Source organism: Chrysoperla carnea, chromosome 2 (genome assembly GCF_905475395.1).
Source record: "Chrysoperla carnea chromosome 2, inChrCarn1.1, whole genome shotgun sequence".
Taxonomy (NCBI): Eukaryota; Metazoa; Arthropoda; class Insecta; order Neuroptera; family Chrysopidae; genus Chrysoperla; species Chrysoperla carnea.
Window position 1 is genome coordinate 85,165,702 of NC_058338.1, and position 15,285 is coordinate 85,180,986.

Below are 15,285 nucleotides of genomic sequence, written 5' to 3' on the forward strand. Positions count from 1 at the left end.
TTAAATAATCACATAGTTTAAAATATCATCATATTTTGAAATTAACACCATTATATTATAAATATATATTATTTATTTAAGTTATTATTAACATTTTTTTTACGTTATCATACATCATCTTAATTTTATTCATCACATAACAACCTATTTGAATGTTATCTTTTTTTTTAGGTAAGTTCTGAAAAACGTAATATATATTTTCCAATTTGAAAAGATGAAATATTATAGTACACAGTACGCAATATTCGCATATGGTATTAATACGTGGATGATCGGGCATTGCTCGGTATTTTTTGAGTTAAAAATATACAAAGATCACATTTGAATGTCCCGGTAATGTAACTTATTTCGTTAACTACGATATACGTATATCACATCAACTATCTATCAACCAAAACTGACATAGCCACACGGACCAATACATACAAAACCAACCATGTACAATGTATATATGACTAGAGACAGTCGGTAGACTCGCCAAAAGATGTCAGGGAGAGTCATATTTTGCAGTTTTTCCTGAAAACACGGATAAAACGACGTTTTCTCAAAATCAAACCTAGCTAAATCGATATTTCGCCCAAATTATATTTAAAACAAATAATTTTTTTTTAGAAAATGATAAATGTGGTTGAAACTTTCTATCTTCATATAATTTTATCTATTTTCGAATTGTGAATTTTCAGATTTTTTCAACCTATCTACTGTTCCTAAAACAAAGTACTTTGAGATAATTTGTCTCTCCCCCCCTCTTCGAGAGAGACTAAATGTGTAAGCAAAAAATATTAACTTCGGTAATTTTCGGACTTGTTCGTGTAATTTTGCTAGTTTAATATAAGTCGTACTCAGTAAATTTAAGAAAACTTGTGATAGAAATATTTCTCTGCTCTAATATTTTCACTCTCAAACATCATTCAATAATCACGTAATCCATTTTTTTTAATTATCTGGTACATTAAAAAAGAAATTTCTATAAAATTAAGTATATTTAACACGGGAAATATTTGACGCATGTGCAGAACGCGTGAGCAATTTTTTCTTTACGCGACTAATGAGTATCGAAGGGTTGACGTGATTACTGACAGGTTAACTTGAAAATTTGCACACATGTCAAGGTACGATGACAATACAATAACTATCTTTATTACTTTAAAAATACCGTCTTGAAAGATGTAGTGGCTTGTAGCTATAGTCGTCGCACCGCATGCGGCCGGCTAGAGTTGACTAAAAATTACTAACAAAATTTTAATAAAATTTTATTTTAATTGATTTTTCATGTAATTTTACAATTGAAAATGGTTTTTATAAACTATAAATTCAAACACCCGTGACGTCAACACATCGTTTTAGCAACGCTACCGTACGGAGAAATTATAAAATAACATGCAGAATGATGAATGATTTGTCTAATTAAACGTATTTTTCCATAGAAACAAAACGAAAAATGTAAATTTAGCGTGATTCAAATTGGCTCCCAGCCTCCACGATTATAAATACGTCATTAACGTTTTTTTTTTTTAATTCATTAATATAAGTCTTTTTTATTAATTAATAACAAAATGGAATTATTAATTTAAAAAAAAAAAACTTAAATTTACTTTAGACGAATTATTCTTTCATTGAATTATGAATTTGTAGTAAAAAAATTAACGCTAGTTTTCTATTGACTGATTTTATCGATATCGCCCACTCACGCTTTGAATTTTACATTACAATTGAAATTTTTATCCACTTTCTAATAAATAATAAAGCGTGTTTTTCTTATTAATTTTTTGGATTTTACAGCATATCGAATACACTAAATTCACAAAAAATAAACAATAATTTTTATTTTAATGAAAACATGCACTGAAAATTTAAGTTGTATCACTTAAATATTATTAATATGCATTCGTATCCGCGAATCCAAGCGCTGGTATTTTGTATTCGTAACCGTTTTACTCTATCTACATATGAATACACTAATAATATTACGTACTGTGGACTAATTGATTTAAATATGAATTAAAACTGACTGATATGAAGTCACAAATGAGATTTACTTTTCTGTGTTGGATTTAAAAAGTAATATGAACAACAAACAAACAAATACAACATTGAAATGATATGTATAAAAAATCTACATATTGTTGGCGGGCAATTCGTTTGGCATCGGATCAAGATCGTTGTGTTGTGTGTTGTTTGTTGTTTGTGTTGGTTGGTATACCTTCATCAGATTATCGTCATAATATGTAATCTATATAAGTATAATCGTTAATTATTATGTAAAAAAAAAATATTCATTTTATTTTATAAAATTAATTGATGAAAAAAGTGAGTTAATTAACGTGCACTAACGTGGCTTAAAGGTTGATCGGACATTATAGTACAGTAAAAGATGTTCCAAATAAAGGAAAATGAAAGAAATCGGTCGTATTTTGCTAAAACCTCATGGAATGTGTTTCTCAGGTGTTAAATATCATTAGTAAGGAATGAGTTAGTGGTGCAAATGTTTCTATTTGTTTATAAACAATAAAGAACAAGCAATTTTAAAGTTGACTTACAAAATTATTAAATAGGCAACTTGTATGACGCATACGTTATACATGTATAATAGCTTTCGATTATTTGACAAACAATTAATTTTGTAAGTCAACTTGCGAGCCGTTTCTTTCATTTTTCTTTATTAGTCGATTTTTGTAACATCGTTTGCTGTATTATGGCAATGTATAGATAAAAATCTGAATTTTTGATATGTTATTGGCTGCGTATAAAGTAAAATATAAACGTATAAATTTTTTGAATAAATCTGACGAAGGGTTTTCAATGTTTTCATGTAATTAATTAATCATTAAAAATTGAAATTTGATTGGGTAGCAAATGTTGAATGAACAAACAAATACATTTTTGATAATGTTGCGTCCACCTTTATAGATTACATTACGTTAATATTTTAAAAAAAACCGCTTGAAATAAACAATTAACTAAGTTGAAAAACCCTGCATAAAAAAAGTGTTGAATGTCAGTGCTTGCATTACATTTATAAATTAGAAAAGTTATCGTGATGACGGGTGGGCAAACGGAAAGGGACTAATTAAGTAATTCTCTGTACACCTATACCATAATTTTGTTTATAGCATCAATATTTTTAATCGTTACAAATTTTGGACTAGAATTAGTATACCTTGATATATATTTTATACTAGCTGTGAACTACCCACCTTTCTGGGTAACATTCCCACTTTAATCCTTTGTGTAGTTTTAAAGATATAAGCATACATGGAGATTAGGAACAGAAAGACGGATTGAATCGTCTTTGTTTTATACTATGTATTGATGATGATATAGGTACAAAGTATAATATTATAGTTAATTATGACACATAACACTGCTATACTACCTTATAAATAAATGGTAAAAAAAGCATTTTTCACATTTTTATCGGTATGGGTTGCGAGTACTATATTACCACTTTGTACAGAGTGAATAGAACTCACTCATTTCTTAGTTTTTATTGAAACTGATGTCATGTTTCGTGTTAATTTTTATTAAAAGTTTTAAATTACTTTAGATGATAGAGTACCACCATATTATCCAAAGTATTCAGTTACTTATTAAATAAAAAACTTTTTTTTTAGTTTTATATTTTTTTACCCGATTTCGAGACGCAAAGGAGTGGTTTTGTGTTCATCAGTCTACTTATGTCTGTATGAATGTATGTATGTATGTATGCATGTACGTATGTGTGTTCCTTTGCGGTCCTCTAGAGACCAAGCGCGTCTCGATTGCGAGCCGATTTTAATGATTCCTACGTCAATTGATTTACCTAAACCTTGCGAGTGTCACGTGGCAGTATTGAAAATTCAATATGGCGACAGCCAGTCGTTATAGTGAAAATATAGAAAAAGTATTTAATAGACAAATAAATTTGAAGTAAGATCCGTTCGTTTGGTTTCTAGAGCGTCACAAAGGACCAAACATAGATAAAAATAAAATAAAAAAGTCGGGTATCATTGAAATGAACCCGACTGCATGAAATAAAAATTGAAAAAAAAAACTGAACTTGTTTTTTTTATTTTTTATTTTTATTTAACGCAGTCGGGTTTTTTTAACAAAAATTTTTAATTATTAATATTATGATTAACGATTAACGATTAAGGTAAGTATTTTTTGGTTTTTCTATGTTAATCTTTATTAAAAATCAAATACATAATTCAAATTTATAATATTAAAAAATTAATATCTTTTTATTAATTAAAGAAGAGGGGATCCACTACTTCCAAGTTGAAATAAATAAAATTTTTCTAAAGGTGGGGAGCAAGTGATATAGTGTATTGTTTAATTTAATAGCAACATTCGGGCAGCACAATGATATGAAGAATACAATACTTGGTAGAAAAGTAGAATTCTAGCAGATTCTCAGTCCTTCTTACTGGCCATGGAAATTCACCACCCTTCTCAATTACGTTCTAGTGAGTTTCAGTTGAATGGCCTAGCTGTTGTGGTTGTGCACAGCATTTGTTCTTCAGCACTCTATGAGCTACTATTTTGGAGTTCATTTATCGGAGAAGGCAATACAGAAAATCTTTCTGCGGATGGGCTGGGAGGGTTGGATTAAGAAAAAAACTAACGAGTGGGGAATCAATTGGCAATAACTATTATCGGGAAGTTACATTAAATTGTGACACTACATCGTTATGAAAGGGGCGCGTATTATATAAATTTTACAGGCAGAAGTGAACGGAGAATTTTTGCAAGTTTTAGGATGGACAGATTTGGATAGGGAACAAGGGGGAAAATGGGAATGGTGCAAAAATATGTTGTTTGTGTAGATGGGAAATTGAGAATGTGAGGCACCTCATACAAGACTGTCAAGGGACGGAAGGACATGGAAGGAATAAAGTTTTTGGAAGAAGTTATGAAAAGGCCATAGACATTCTGGGAATAGATATAAAAGAAGATGTAGAGATATTATGTAACTATTTAAATTTTATTTTGAAAAAGAGACGGAAAAACTTAAATAAAATCGTAAATATTTCACAGGATATAGTTTTATTTTCTTTGGTTGGGATTAGTTTATATTAGTTGTTTTTTTTTCTTGTCAATGTATCTGCAATTTTTAGTTCTCTTTTTTTTATGTTGTTGTACGTATATTTTGTATTTTGTTTTTCGTATTATCATATTGTAGATTATCAGGCCGTTGGCAAATCAATAAAGAATAATAATAATAATAATAATAATAATGCACAGCTTGACTAGTCCATGTTCTGTGCAAAACCTCAGTAATCAAGATGGGTTATTCATAGCCGCTCATTGATTCGGTAAGTTACGGAGTTTCTTGCTATGAGAATGACATTTTGAGGGTTGAGATAAACTCTCTCGTGCCAACGAGTATGCCACTTCATTCCTTTTAACGAATGGTCCGGTATCCAGATCAGTTTGATTGTGTTATTTAATGCCAGGTGGTTGTAAGAATTCATAGACATTCCTCGATTGGAATCTTGACGCCTCGAGGGTCCAAAGTGTGACCTGGTTATCTGAGAAATGCTGATAAGTGCCCCACTGCAACCTTTCGAGTTACAGATATGGGCACCTCTCAGCATGGCCAAGATTTCTGATTGAAAAACGGTCGCATGTTTAGTCCAATGAGTAGTTTGATTTTGAGTAGTGTGATTTTAGTATCTTATTACATCTAAATTCAGACTAAAGATGTTGTAGTGAGCGTAAGGATCCTCAAATGGAGATGGACGGGACATATAGCCCTAATAGGAGACGAAACCAAGACGTACAACATGCTGGACACCATATGACCTATGCCAAAGTAATCGTCGTCCAGGGAAACGCTGAGGTGATGAACTTAATAATTTTGCAGTTAGTCAGTGGGCGTGCGTCTGTTGGAGGAAGCATTTGCCTAATTTTGGGATTTTTACTATTTTAGGCATTATTCTTACTATTATTATTTATTACATCTAAACAGAAACTGTATACTAGTTTGATAAATTAAACACATAATTTACATCGTGTATACAGCTCTTAACCTTCATTTTCCTCCACCTTCTCTGTTATTAATGTCATAATCATAGTACATGTGTGGTATGTACAAACCTAACTCTAGTAAGTGAGGTAACAAAGGTAAACTTTTATTCATTGTTAGAGAATACATCGTAGGTACCACAACACGTTGAAGAATGGATATATGGTGAAACTCAGCGGTTCCACAGATATATAATACATACAAAAACATTTAAATCTACTTAAATGCCATGTGAATAAATTTTATTACCATTCTCACACAATAAAAAATGGATACTTGGGTGGAAACTGTTTTAATTATTCTTTTAATTATTGTTTTGTTAATATTGTTTATAAAAATATATGTTATTGCTACAATGGGACGATGTACAAGCACACGACAATTAAATGGGAAAACGGTTCTTATTACTGGAGCGAATTCAGGTAAAAGTTTTTTTAATGCTATTGAAGATGAATTTATACTTACGGTTACAAAAGTTTCTGGTCTAGGGAATTAATGCGCAAAATATTTCCATGTCGATCACATTGTGACCAAAATTTTCTCGTGGTCGCTCATTATTTCGTTATTTTAGTGTAAACTAACAGATACTGTAATGTACTGTATCTTTACATGTTTTTTATTGTTTAATAAATATTTCATTCACTTGCAAAACGTTCCGGTGATAAAAGAAGTCACGACCTGCAGTTTTTGCACTACTGATTTAGGGTATTAACATTGAGAGGTTAAATTTATTCCGGAGATGCGGTTATATGTCGATAAAGATTGAATGATAACCTACTTAAAGTTTAACTACTAGTTCAGTCAGTCGTCTTCATTCAAATAACGGAAAGTAAATTAAACCTGTTTATAAAACAAGAAAAAAGAAACAATTGACTGACTTAATTATTGAAATACCATGCATAGGTAGTGTCCATTATGCAATCGTTTGTTTTTTTACGCCATGTAAGTAAAGAAAGATAGTCACTCTTAGAGTCACAGCCGTGCATTTTTAACACGATTGCGGTGTCACACATACATAACTGATATTCTCATATAATACATACTATATGATGTTCTAACATAATTTACGCCCTCGCAGGTAAACAATGGTGTTTCAAACAAAAGTTGTTTATTTTTTTACAAGAAACATTTTTTGTATTTAAAACTTTTATTCTATCTCTGACGGTTTAAACAAGATTGATCTTACAGACTCAAGATCCAATTGACCTTTGTTGCTCATTTACAAACTAAACCTCAATTTTTGGTCCTGAGCACGCTATAAAAACTCCAGCTTGATAACTCTTTTTGATTTTGAGTAATCGAATTTAATCGAACAGATAAACAACCGGAACTGGTGATTTCGAAAAACGGCCTAATTAGGTGATTTTATGAACACCTGTATATCCTATTTTTATTCGTAACATCAATATTTTTAAGCGTTACAATTTGGGACAAAACTTAGCATAGCTTGATATATTTCTTATAAAACAGAGCATAAAAAATAATTTATAACAAGACTAACATAAAAAACAACATACTTATTTGTTTAAATCCACTAATTTTATTGAGTTTATTATAAAACGCTTAAAACTAAAAGTGTTATGATAAAATGCAACATTGTTTTGTTTTCATTTCTATGGTTTAAAAGATGGATTTTGGTGTCTAAACATGGATCAATGTTGATTAATAATTATGAACTTTATCATTTTTTACTTAGCTAGAGAAGATGAAAACAAACGCACTATTTTCGAAAATGACTCTCGGTAAAAAAAGTTCTTTTCTGCGATTAAGAATTTTTTAGTAGTTTCTATGAATTTTACTATTTAATAATTTATTTCACGAATAAAGAAATCGTAAAACTAACAATTCTATGGATTGCCGAATTTTTAAAATGGACTGAAAAATTCATATAAAACATAAAATCATCGAAGATATTACGATGATTTTGCAAAAAGTGGAATTACAAGTTATTTGAATTTTTCATGGTCATAGTAATTGATTTTTACCTCTAAATAAGTACATCGTTCTATCCCCAGTTACTTCATATGTAGATTGGAATGTATTAGCGCACGAATTCGAAAAATTTATCATTAACATTTTGGTTCGAATTTACGTGAGCGCTCATTGAAGTATAAGAATCATGTCTTGCATTTGAGAACTCTTAAATTTTAACAAATTGAGGTAAAATTGGTAAAATATACATTGTTTCATTTTTCGAAATGTTTTATTAAACTTCGGTGACTTTCCCAAAAAATACCTAGCAAAAAAAGTCTTTTTGCACTTTTGCACTTATTTATGCAAATTTATTGTCCGCTTGAACGAATATAGGCTATAGAAAACTTTATATTTAAAATATTTTTTATGAAACAAGCTTTTATTTAACTAAAAAGTAGAAAATAATTTTTCCTATGATTTATTCATATTTTACTATTTGTGAAAGGTGGAAGCGCTCAGTTAAAAATATTCGTAGAGCGCTTCAAGCTTTTGAAAATAGTCAAGTATAAATGATTCATGGGAAAAAGTATTTGTTACTATTTAATTAAATAAAAATTGTTCCGTAAAAATTATTTTATAATTTATAACTAAATATATATGCTTATGAAATATAGTGGAAGCGATGGGAAAAATTAGGTCATGCTTGCCATAAATATGCATTGTCATCCAATTTATAGAAGCAAGCTAAATTTCAGCTCAATCGGAAACAGGAAAGTGGGTCAAATTTTGATTGCAAAATTCCAGGGCATACATGAGAAAATGTAATCGAAAATTGGACAACATCCAGGGATTGTGTAGTATGTTTGTTATGCAATTTTCAACGTACTTCCTTTGACATTAGTTTAACCTTGATGAATGCGAGGGGATGCTCAGTGCGATGCTCATGACTCACGCTATAACGTGGACTAAGTTTTTTTTTATTTTATTTTACAACAATGAATTTTTATCTTACATCTTTAATCTAAAATCGATAATTTTATTTTTATTATTAAACAAACGTTTAATACGTTTTGTATATTTTATTATACTAACCAAAGTGCGCCAAGTTATTAGCGAGGTAAATATTTTAGATAATTTTCCCGTACAGCGGAAATACCAAGCAGCAGTATACTTAAGTATTCATAGACAAATGCGAATTAATAATCTATGAGTGAATCTATGACATAATTTCTTTAAATGAAAACTGTGAAATATCCGATGTTGAATGTTAAATGTCCAAAAATATTTCCAATTTTACAAGCCTTAATAAATTAAATTTTTATTTGAATCTTATCGCATAGAGATGTATTTTGTGCGTAAGATGTATCTAAAAGATATTATGGAGCTGCAACAATCTAGACATTTAGTTTAAACTTCGAAAATACTTACACCGATGAAGTAGTGATCATCGTTTTCAATGGACTTCAGCAATATGTTTTTAATATTCAAGGCTATTTTGCATAATACGTAATATGGTCAATTATAAAACTCACATGAAAGATTTTTTACTAGACTTAATCATAAACAAAAACGAGCTATTTTATTTTCAAACAAATATAATTTTTCAGTGTAAGTCATGCTACAATATAAATATGACATACAATAGCATATGCAAAGATGACCCGACGGCCCGTGGGAAATTTCCGAAATGAGGCTACAAAGGTTGTAATTGAAGTGACAAAGGTTTATATGCAACCAAGTATACGGGTTTTCCGCTGTATTTATATTGTTTTCATCCCTTAAACGCCGGTATTAAATATTTTTCTAGACATCCTTTAGTCATAATAACATAAATTAAAGCTTTAAAGAAACCCCCGACACAAGATCAGATCTGAACAATTAAAATATGTGGCAACGTAGCTCCTAAACTGATTAACCTAAAAATAATCATCACCTGTTTGAAGATAACCATTTTTCTAGTTTTTATCGGGTACGGAACCTTAAATTCGTACTTGAAGCATAGCTAAGAATACTCTCAATCAAATTACCTTTGAATCAAACTAAAATCAAAATCGGTTCATCCGATGGGAGCTACTATGATACAGACAGGCGGACACATAGATACACAGATACGTTAAACTTATATAATACTTCTCTTTGCTAGTCGGGGATTAAAAATGAGGCCCAAAAGTCAGAAATCGAGAGAAAAAATTTGCCCAAAGTCAAGTGACACCGGATTTTATAAATAATGCATGAATATTCACACAGAAAGCATTTAGATAATGTAACACACGCGTACTCCGTGATTTTGTTGGAATATTTTTCCAGCCACAGATTCGAAATTTGTGGTTTATGTTGAAATTTAAAATTCTTCTTCAGGAGGTTGCGGAAAACCTACTGAGTTAGTGAATAGATGTTCTGTGATAATAATTTCGTGAAAATATTCAGTTTTATTTTATTATAATAAACCGTATATAATAAACATGTTTAGAAAATTGAAAAAGACTCAATAACACTTAAATAACACAAGTCAATTAAAATGCAATTTATCCTTGATTGAAGACCTGCTAAAACTTTATACCTTCATCTTGAATACCTTAAGGCTATTAAGTATGTAGTGTTTTGTGCAGCAAAGTTTTTCAACGGGAGTTGTTCTATACCCAGTTGCTTCACATCCGCGTTCATATACTTTCAATCCGCGTTCAGTTTTTTCAACGGGAGTTGTTCTATACCCAGTTGCTTTACATCCGCGTTCATATACTTTCAAAATATCATGTCTCAAAAGAACAATTTTGTGCGGGAAAAATATATCCTACCTTGTTTTTAAAATTATAAAACATTTAATTTATGTTTTTTAAGGAATTGGAAAGGAAACAGCAATTGATTTGGCAGGCAGAGGTGCTAGAATTGTACTTGGATGTCGAAATTTAAAATCAGCGGAAAAAACCAAAGACGAAATCATTGCACAAACAGGAAATGATAATATTGTTATTTATCCATTAGATTTTGAATCATTAGAATCAGTGCGAAACTTTTCCAAATTAATCCATGAAAATGAAAATCGATTGGATATTTTAATAAATAACGCTGGTGCTGGTGGATTGGGAAATAGAAAAACTGAGGATGGTTTACATGTTGGTATACAAGTGAATCATTTTGGACCATTTTTATTAACAAATTTACTTTTAGGTATGTAATCAATTTCCGTTTTCGGGATTGTCTTATCCGAAATCGTGCAATGTTACCTTTTGGTAATAAGCCAGAAAAAAGTGTCGCTGTTGAGCGGAAAAAAGTGGAAAAGTTGGGAAACATCACCGATTTTAATGAAACTTTTTATATCATGTTTATATGACCTCAATGAACATTCAGCTAACTTAACCTAGTCATAGAGGAAAATTTTTTTGAAATGCTTATTTTGTCTTAAAATTGTCATTTAGGAGATATTTTAGATCGGCGAATACGAATCTGATGTCAGATTGCACGGATTCTATCACGTATTTCAACATAGTCTCTGTAAAATGTAAAATTTACTATTTTCAACGTCAATATTTAATATTTTTCTGTGCCAAAAAAATATTATGTGTGTGTTTTATTGTGCCGTTTTTGTGCCAAAAAAGTAAAATTCTTGCCCTAAAATGGCACAATTTTCGAAATACATAACAGAATCCGTGTTATCTGACACCGGATTCGTAATCAGCGACAAAAAAATTTCCGCTAGATGACAATTTTAAGCCAAAATAAGCATTTCAAAAAAAATTTATGCCCTCCTATGGCCAGGTTAAGTTGGCTGAATGTTCCTTGGGGTTCTATAAAAAAAATTCATTAAAAATCGGTGCTGTTTCTGAACTTTTCACCATCGACACTTTTCACTGGCTTATTCGCTGTATAATTAATTCCTAATAATCTAAAAATATAAGCAAATATTAATTACAAATGTTTTGTTTTAGATTTATTAAAGGAATCAGCACCTAGTCGAATTGTGACCGTGGCTTCATTCATGCATGTGTTTGCTCGATTAGATCCAAATGATCTGAATAAAGAAAACAATGATCTTATTAACTATAATAATTCAAAATTATGTAACATTTTAATGAGTAACGAATTAGCAGAGAAATTATCTGGAACAAATGTTATATCAAATAGCTTACATCCAGGAGCTGTACGAACAGAATTATATAAAAATGTCCGCTGGTATATGTGGCCTATTATCAAAACCCAAAACGTGTTATTTTTCAAGGTTTGTTATTATTCAAATACTTAAGTAACATATTAATTATAGATTCATTAGATCTTTGATGATTAGAGATACTGCGCAATACATAAGTTCGATTGAATGATTTTAATCGGTCTATTAATTAACACGAAGACATATGAGAATATCTACACTAATTTGTTTTCACTCCACTTATTGCGGCTGATCAGGCCTGGATTTACATATTGGGCCATATGGGCCATGGCTCTAGGTGGCAAATTGATCAAAAGGTCAAAATATTTTTGCGTACATGTGAATTTGATCTTAGACATGAATTGCACAAACATATTATCAACCAAACGTATAATTTTTAAAGCCTCATTCATACGCTATTTGAAATAATGACGAATTCTTAAGCATATAGCATCGATAAAAAGATTTTGCGTGAATTTTTTCTCTTCAGTTCAAATTGTATATGTATTTTCTTGTATCAAAACTAGAACAAAACAAAACTTTCTTGTATCAGTTGAAGAAATTTAAAATGCCGCCATTTCCCAAGGGTGGAATTTTTTGCTATTGCCCAAGGGCGGCATTTTTTGTCATTGTCTAACGGCGGCGCTTTGTGTAAATCCAGCCCTGCGGCTAATTGAATCAATTTTGTTAAATTCCTGAAAATCGAAAATATAGCCTTGATATGTGGACTAGAATTAAGCCCTCAAAAAAGTCGGGACACTGGTCATAGAATCAGCCAGATGACCTTGCATTTTAAAAAATTTTACAAAAAAGGTCGGTAATCTGATATTCATAGACTTTTGTTTCACAACTTGTTTCACCTGTTTTTGGAAGCCTTAACGAATTCTAACAGTCGATATAGAAGACGCTAGGATTAGAGTTCCGATAATTAATAGGATATAGAATTCCAATTCATTATAAATGAGATTCAATTATATTTCATTTTAGAATTCTAAACAAGGAGCTCAAACTACAATTCATTGTGCAGTGTGTGAAAAAGTTGATGGAGTTACTGGCAAATATTATTCAGATTGTAAACCAAAGTGGACATCAAGTTCAGCAAAAAATAAAGAACTGAGTGCGAAAGTTTGGAATGAAAGTGTAAAATTGGTAAAATTACAACCAAATGAAATACATTATTAAATATTGTTGATATTTAAGGATTGTTATTATTTATAAATAATAAATACGTTATGTAGTTTTTATTCGGTTCCGTTTGAGTTTTCTCACTGAAATTAAAAAAAAAGAAGAAATTAACCGAAGTGTTATTAGACTAGAACAATGGTGTGAACAAATGAGATGGTTTTACTGTAATATAAATAATAAACAGAGCAGATATGTATTGTAAGTTGCCTAATACAAGTCAATAATACACCACTTTTGTGGTTCTTTCTTTATGTATGAATGTTTATGTTATGCTTACAAGTGAAAATTACAAAATTTAAAAAACCCCCAACAAATGCGATTTATTCCTTGTAAACCAATTTTTGGAAAATTAGCTATAAAATGTTCTCAATCAAGTCAGTTCGACTGTTTAGGGGCTACGATGCCACTGATAAACACACATACGCACAGATAAACACTTTAAACTTTATCTGTGCGTATTAACACTCCTTAAATCAATACCAAAGTGGTGGTCAAGGAGATCAAATGACATGAAAAGGATATTTAGAGAGCTATCAGTTTTTGGGATAAATTTTTTTAAATATTTCAATTGAATTTAAACTATTTGAGTTGACTTTGTTCTTTTGAATTATTGTTTGAATTACCTAGTTATTTACCATTTCACTTATCTAAATGAATTGAGCCAGGTTTATTTGACCATTCATTTCCATAGTATTACTCTAAGCTCGCACTTGAATCATAGCTAGGAACACTCTCTGTAAATTACCTTTCAAATGAAACCAAAAATATTAAAATCGATTCATTCGTTTAAGCGCTACAATGCCACAGACAGACACACACACATAGAGGTCAAACTTATAACACCCCTTTTTTTAGTTCGGGGGTTAAAAAGGGTGCCATTTTAAGTCTACTGCACAATATTTTGTTTTAAAAATAGAAAAATTTTAATTGCACTTGGTTGACATGTTTCAGAAGAAATCCTCTAAGTAGTTAAAACTATACTGCAGGCCCGTGCGTGAATCATCCAAAGGGGGGGGGTCATTTCAAACTTGTGTTCATCATATTAGGTCCCAAAACTCTGATCGCATCGATCTCTACACCGCGTTGTATATTGAGCGAGGCCAAACTGTTTAGTCGATCTTCAGACCTTGTAGATGTAAGGTATGTTTTGAGTATGAGACGACACAAAGTTCAAAAGGCGTTTATTCGTCGATGTTCGTCACAGGTAAAACTGCCAGAACGCAAAGCATTTGGTAGACAACAAGAAACGCTTCTACATTGAAAATATCAAGTGTTTCGATTAAATTTTTGTCCTCCAGTACGGTAATACGTTTCCGCCAAAGTTTAACTTCGTTGACCCAGATAACGCGGAAATTATCACTCAAAATCGAAGAGTTTTTTTGGAAATTGTCATCCTTCGGGCGAAGTGCGACTTCGTCCGAAAATATTTCATTATTGCCTTTAATCGAAAGAAAACACTCTAACTGCGAAAAAATGCTTTGGACAAAATGCTTTTGGCCAGGGGCAATAGAGAACATTTGCATGTGTCCATAACTTTTACCTACAATTATCGAAAAACTTTAAGCGTATTTTTTTTTATTAAATACATTAATGACATATTTTTTATGAGGATCAACTTCCTAATTTAAAGTATTATTATATCTCTTACCTTATAGAATCTAAATTGGCTGTTAAACCAACCCGGAGAACTAGGTCCAATTATATGTCAGAACATGATATCCTCCATCAAACTCACAATTTTTGTCTAAGTTAATTTTTTGATTGGTTGACTAAAAAACGAGGTATTAGCCATTATAGATTAAATTGACCCACCTTGTATATTGCAAGTTAAATAAAAGCTTGAGAAAAACATCATTGGTATAAGATTGATCAATCGTCTCTACCGCGATACTGGAATTCCATTGCTAGTCCCTTTATGTTAGTTGGTAACTTAATTGGCAGGGAAATTTAAGGATAATTTTAAAAAAATACAATCGATGTAATTATAATTTAAACAAAATTATCATATATTTAATAAATCAACTCCATATTA

At 30.7% G+C, this 15,285-nt stretch overlaps 1 protein-coding gene across 1 annotated transcript; it reads left to right on the forward strand.

The window, feature by feature from the left end:
- Positions 1 to 6,080: 6,080 nt before the first annotated feature.
- On the forward strand, positions 6,081 to 13,317 carry LOC123292452 (retinol dehydrogenase 12-like). The gene is made up of 4 exons (XM_044873118.1): positions 6,081 to 6,432; positions 10,763 to 11,092; positions 11,851 to 12,140; positions 13,056 to 13,317. Exons 1-4 carry the CDS (start codon positions 6,279 to 6,281, stop codon positions 13,248 to 13,250), a joined length of 969 nt encoding a protein of 322 aa, XP_044729053.1. The 5' UTR covers positions 6,081 to 6,278; the 3' UTR covers positions 13,251 to 13,317.
- Positions 13,318 to 15,285: the final 1,968 nt, after the last annotated feature.

Bases quoted from the DNA above. Each gene is read 5' to 3' on its own strand.
- LOC123292452 (XM_044873118.1), top strand. From the start codon at position 6,279: ATGGATACTTGGGTGGAAACTGTTTTAATTATTCTTTTAATTATTGTT. The intron at 6,433-10,762 runs GTAAAAGTTTTT...ATGTTTTTTAAG, and splicing joins TATTACTGGAGCGAATTCAG to GAATTGGAAAGGAAACAGCA. The intron at 11,093-11,850 runs GTATGTAATCAA...GTTTTGTTTTAG, and splicing joins ATTAACAAATTTACTTTTAG to ATTTATTAAAGGAATCAGCA.